General features: G+C 46.6%; 1 protein-coding gene across 1 annotated transcript in view; it reads right to left on the bottom strand.

The window, feature by feature from the left end:
• Positions 1-5,899, bottom strand: part of Taf1b (TATA-box binding protein associated factor, RNA polymerase I subunit B) — a 36,981-nt gene that overhangs the window by 19,661 nt on the left and 11,421 nt on the right. Inside the window, exon 8 of the mRNA XM_023702424.1 lies at positions 2,299-2,398. Coding sequence (XP_023558192.1) covers positions 2,299-2,398 — 100 coding nt within the window. The remainder of the gene's footprint in view (positions 1-2,298; positions 2,399-5,899) is intronic.

Below are 5,899 nucleotides of genomic sequence, written 5' to 3'. Positions count from 1 at the left end.
CACACACACACACACACACACACACAAATAAAATTAAACAAACAAACAAAACAAACAAACAGTTCAGTTCAGCAGGAGAATATAGCGAGTCTACACACACACACACACACACACACACACACACACACACACACACACACACAATCAGAGTGAGCAAGAGTGAGCTTCAAGCTGAATCACCGGCAATGTGGCTCACCCAAGGCAGGATGATTGCTAACTGAAACAATGCCAGAGCACCACCAAATGCCAAGTACCACAAAACATTATGTCTGACGGGATGAAGACCTGAGTAAGCGTGAGGGCTGCACTAGCCCACTTGCATCCAAGGACAGTTCATACCGAGAGAAAATCAGTAACAAACACTCAGCCCAAGGCAGGATGGGCGGTCCAGAAACTCTGGTGATTACAGGAGAGAAGTGGAGTGTGCGGTGTGGAAGGAAGAGGGAGGATTTTCTATGTGCGAAGGACAAGCTGGTAATTAATGCCAAGATACCAACTAGGAAGTGTTGGCCTCTCTAGGATAAGAGAACGTGTACAAAGACACACACGCTTGTATATCCATGGCTAGTGAACCAGATAACTCTCCAAAAGAACACATGGCAAGGCTTTCCTGACGAGCCACAAACTACTCTTCATCTGCTCACTATAAAGGGTCAGATTTTTGAGTCAATTATTCAACCTGTTCTGCATGCTGCTTCCAGGGCAACTTTCATCTAACCAAGGCAAGCTGGAAGCCCAGACCCTGAATGGCATGGAGAAAGACATACACTGAGACGCGCACCCAGCTGGTCCTGTGACAGTCCCTGTACTGTTCTTCTCCTAGGCAGAGGTGGGCTCTGGCAGGGGCAGGAGCCCAAACAGTCAGTTATTCTGACTTTCTCCCATGCTCGGCAACTGTAGCATCTCATTCCGCCAAGCTGAGACTCAGACCCATGCCAATGAAGGTTTTTTTTTTTTTTTTTTTTGCACAGGGTCTCACTATACAGCTTAGATTCATAGTGATCCTCCTGTTTTCAGCCTCCCCAGCACTGGGATTACAGGCGCACACCACCATACCCAGTCTCAGTGGCTGGCTCAGTGTGTGTGTGTGTGTGTGTGTGTGTGTGTGTGTGTGTGTGTGTGTGTTGGGGGAGTGCAGTGCAACATGTGGTGCTGAGGATCAATCCCCGGTCCCTGCACTTGCCTAAGCAGGTGCTTAGTCCACTGAGCTACCTCGCCAGCCCCAGTGAAGAGTTTTGAAGAATGAGACAAGCAGATCAGAGGGTGACATCATGGGTATGAAGCCTAAAACAGTGTGGCTTCAAGCCAGAGACACCTGGCTGTACGTTCCAGGCAGGTCACCTTGTCTTTCCAAAGCACTTGCTCTTGCATAAAACTGGGATCATGCTTGAGCTATGTTTATCTTGTTTTTTGCACAAGTGGAGATTGAACTCAGGCCCTTGCACTTGCCAGGCAAGCGCTTATTCTACTGAGCCATCTCCCTGGCCCCGAGCTATGTTTATCTTGCAGGGCTTTAGCAAGGACCCTTGTGTGATCCTGGGCTTCAAGCAGTTCCCCTAATGTGACTTTACAGTCAGTAAGAAATGCTGGGACCATATTTCACTTCATGTCTGCACTGGTTTTACGCTGCCAGGCTAGGAAGGGAACCACGCTGCCCACTGGGACATCAAGGGCTATCTGAACAGGGCTGAGTTTTCTGAAGGCTAGGAAAGGCTGATTGGTTAGGGCTGGCATTTTTGGTCTAATTTTTTTTGGAACCAGGGAATGAACTCAGGCCCTTGTGCTTGCTGGGCAAACGCTTATTCTACTGAGCCATCTCCCTGGCTCCAGTCTAATTTTCAAGGATGATTATTTCTAACTCAGTCTTATTTGGGGGGAAAGAGGGTAACACATGCAAGACTCACACCAGTGCTCCTAAAACAAGAGGTAACTTTCTCTTCCAAAGCAACGTGATATGTAAATAACAAAAAGCACATCTTTTAAGTTTAAAAATCATAGTTCTACTCTTCATTAAATTATAACTAATCCTGCATATTTTGATAGAACAAAATCTAGACATTTAAAAAAACTCCAGTACCAAGGACTGAATCAAGTATAGAATGTAAATCCCACATGGCTGTTTTCTGTTTGTTTTGTTTTGAGACAGGGTCTCACTATGAGGTGCAGGCTAGCCTTGAACTTGCAGTGATCCTCCTGTCTTAGCTTCTCCCATGCTGGGCTGACAGCCATGCGTCACCATTCCCAGCTGTCTAAGTTATTAAGAAAGTTATAAAGTAAAAATAAAAATAAAGAATTCACCTCTATAGCAAAGATTCCTTTGTCACGGCCATACAATTTCATTTCTTCTGGGAAACTCTGAAAAGCCTTTATGTAAGGAATATGATCTTCTTCAACAAATCTGTATTTTTAAAAAGAAAAGTTTCAATCAGAGTTCTGTACTGACTTTGCAAACTCTGAAAATCTCTTCAGAGGGAAAGCAAAAAAACCCCATAAAATTTATTTTTTTTTAAATTTTTTTTTAATTTGTTCATTTATTTATTTATTTTGTGTGTGTGTGGCCAGTTCAGCCCACCAGAGGGCTGGGGGATTGAACCGCGGTCCCTGTGCTCTGCTAAGCTTGTTCTAAGTAGGTGCTGTAGACCACTGAGCCATCTCACCAGCCCCAACCCCATAAAATTTAATAAAAAGGTTTTGAAGGGAGAGTAGGGGAATGGGAAAAAAAAAAAGAATCCAGTTATAACACGTACAGGTGTAAATTTCCTATGGTCAATGTAATCATGCATACCAAAAATGTACCAATAAATTTAATTAAAAAGAACAAAAAGAGAATTAGTTGAGCAAGTTCTATCTTCCATTTTTTTTTTGATGCTGAAGATTGAACCCAAGGATTCCTGCCTCCTGGGTGAGCATCTATCACCGACCAATCCTTTTCACTTTTTGACACACGGGACTGCTGATCGCCCAGGTTGGCCTTCGTCGTGACCTTGGAATTCCCCTGCCTCAGTCTCACACGTAGCTGGAATTACAGGGTGTGTTGTACCACTATGCTCAGTAAATTAAACTACACATCTCTGAAGGGTGAATATCATCACATATAAATTACGCTTCAATCTAAAAACAACCCCAATTCATAACTTCCTGCACGAAGACCTGCCTGTGCTACACCAATCAAGCTCCTTCCTTCCCAGATGCCCACCTCCAGGCAGTGTTTGCCCCATGATCGTTGGTCATACCCAGCCTGTAGTGGTTTCTGTCTACCCAGAATGCTAGGACTCATCAGTTTCACAGACCAGCTCTTTCATTCAAAGTGAGCTCAAATTCCACCTTTGCTAATAACCATTCCAAAGCAGCCACCTTGCTGGGTGTGGTGGCACACACTTGTAATCCCAGCACTTGGGAGGCTGAGGCAGAAAGACTGCTGTGAGCTTAAGGCCAGCCTGGGTAGAGAGACCTTCTTTCAAAAAAACCCAAGTAATTAAAAAAAGTAAAGTAGCTCCCTAATCACTCTATTTCACATCACCCTATGTCTACCTGAGGGCTACACTTCCTGTCTGATTGCTTTCTCATTTGCTTAGGTACTTGTTTCTTGCTCTGGCCTAGAACTTTGTGACAGCCAGAACTGGACTGTGGGGTTCACACCTGGGCCTCACCGGCCTACACAAGGAAGAGTAGACAGTTAATGAATATTTGGGGGACAGACAAATGCCAAAGGTTCTTATTTATGATCATTATTGCAAGGTGGCCAGGCGCCTTTCCGGGGTGCTTACAGGGATTTATAAACTCATCCTAAAGACTATGTGTGCTGCCTGGAGACTTTTAAATAGTGGAGTGAATAAGGACACAGGCAATTGCCCTAGGACCTGTGGGCACTCTGGCCAGGCTCCTGACTGATTCCCTCCACATCAGTGTTCTTTAGATATTTATTTTTCTAAGTTTAGCCACAGTTCTGAGATGTCAGTATCCCTGTGAATCTCTGGTGAGCTTACAGAGACACACCGCCCCTCTTCCAGTTTCAGGCTTAGTGCATCCAAACCAGCTCTGAGCTTTTCTGCCTGGCTCCCAGGTACTGCTGAAGCTACTGGTCAGGCAGCTGCACCTGGAGGACTGGTGGCTTCGAGCTCTTTCTGGGAGAAAAGCAAAGAATGGGGATGAATGGCAACGGCCCCTTTCCCCTTACCCCAAGCGCTAAGCTCTGCTCCCAAAAGTGCGCACCTCACAGGGCAGAAGAAAAGCCCTCCAGCTAGCAGATCCCATCTCCTTGAAAGCATTTTTTTGGTGGAACCGGGGATTGAACTCAGGCCCTTGCACTTGCCAGGGAAGTGCTTATTCCACTAAGCCATCTCCCCGGCTCCCTTGAAGGCATTTTTGAGTCTCCTGGGGTGCAAGGTAGGGGTCCACGAATCTCTTGTCACTCCCTGGGCTTCTAGGAGAGCAGCCCACTCCCTAGGGTCGCCCTGGGCAGCATGGCTGGCCCTTTCACCCAGCTCCCAGGACGTGATGGGACTGATGTGTTTTTAAAGATCTCTCTATCAGCAGGAATGACACAAGACTGCAGACACAAAGCTCTGTTGGGGAATTGTGAAGTAATCCAGGTGAGTACAGAGATGCAGCAAACGCAGGAAAGGATGGTTCTGAGGGTTACTCTGGAAGGATAGCTGATAACACATAATGACCCAGTGCTCACAGAGTGAGGAAGGAATGGAGATGGCCTGAGGGCTCTGGACAGGATGGGGCAGGGTACACACTGTGCACCAAGCTGGCCAGCACTGGAGGAGAAGCTGGGCTGAGGGGCCTGATGGGGACAGACGAGGCCACTCCTCAGCCCTGAGATCTCCTGATAGCATGCAGACATCTAGGAGTGTGTCCGGCAGGCAAGCAGCTGTACAGATAAATACCTGGGGCTGGGCCTCGGCAGACAAGTCTGGGCCAGAGACAGAAGCTGGAGTCGCCAGCAAGGATGGTAATTAGGAGCTGCGAGAGGGTGATATCACCGATGAACACACAAAGCAAGTGGAGGCTGCGAGTCAGGGGCAGAACCCCAGAATCACGGACTCTGCAGCGGAGTTAATCACGCCTGGGAAAGGCCTGGTTATGGGGCTGATGTGGCTGAATTCAAAGGCATGATCATCATTTACTGGAAGCTTTTTATTTAATAAAATAGCTGAGTGCCAATAATGACAATGACAGCAATGATGACAGCAATGGTAGAGTTAAAAGCAACCGTGAATGGACAGATTGTTTTTGAGGCAGGGTCTTGCTACTTCATTCAGAATGGCCTTGAACTCACTATGTAGCCTAGGGTGGCCTCAAACTCACAGCCATCTCCTGCCTCAGTCGCCCAAGTGCTGGGACTACAGGTGTGCGCCTCTACGGCTGGCTGAGGACCCGGTTCTTTTGATGCATTTTGCATTGAGTTCCAGTTCTGAAAGTCACTGCAACCTTCTAAGGTAGCTACCTATTTTTACCAATGGAGAAACAGAAGCAGACAGAAATTAACTTACTCAAGTGACTGACTGGAGAAATGGCAGAGGGAAGAGTCTGGCTCAAAATCTCCATGTGTACTAAGCCCAGTGCTATTCCTCAGAACACACAGGAAGGGGAGATTCACACGTTCATGATTGGGTTACATTGATCAAGTGAAAAATTCTTACATAGAATGCTGTAGTTACTCAATTCATGAACTATAAATTTTATAGAGGGCTGGTGAGATGGCTCAGTGGTCTAAAGCACCTACTTAGAACAAGCTTAGCAAAGCAGAGGGACCGCGGTTCAATCCCCCAGCACCACATGCCAGTCAGTCCCGCTCACTGGTGGGCTGAGCTGGCCACACACACACACACACACACACACACACACACACACACAAATAAATTAATTAATTAATAAAAAAAAAGAAGGG

Source organism: Octodon degus, unplaced genomic scaffold (genome assembly GCF_000260255.1).
Source record: "Octodon degus isolate 3935 unplaced genomic scaffold, OctDeg1.0 scaffold00151, whole genome shotgun sequence".
Classification (NCBI taxonomy): Eukaryota; Metazoa; Chordata; class Mammalia; order Rodentia; family Octodontidae; genus Octodon; species Octodon degus.
This window is presented reverse-complemented; position numbering and strand designations above follow the sequence as displayed.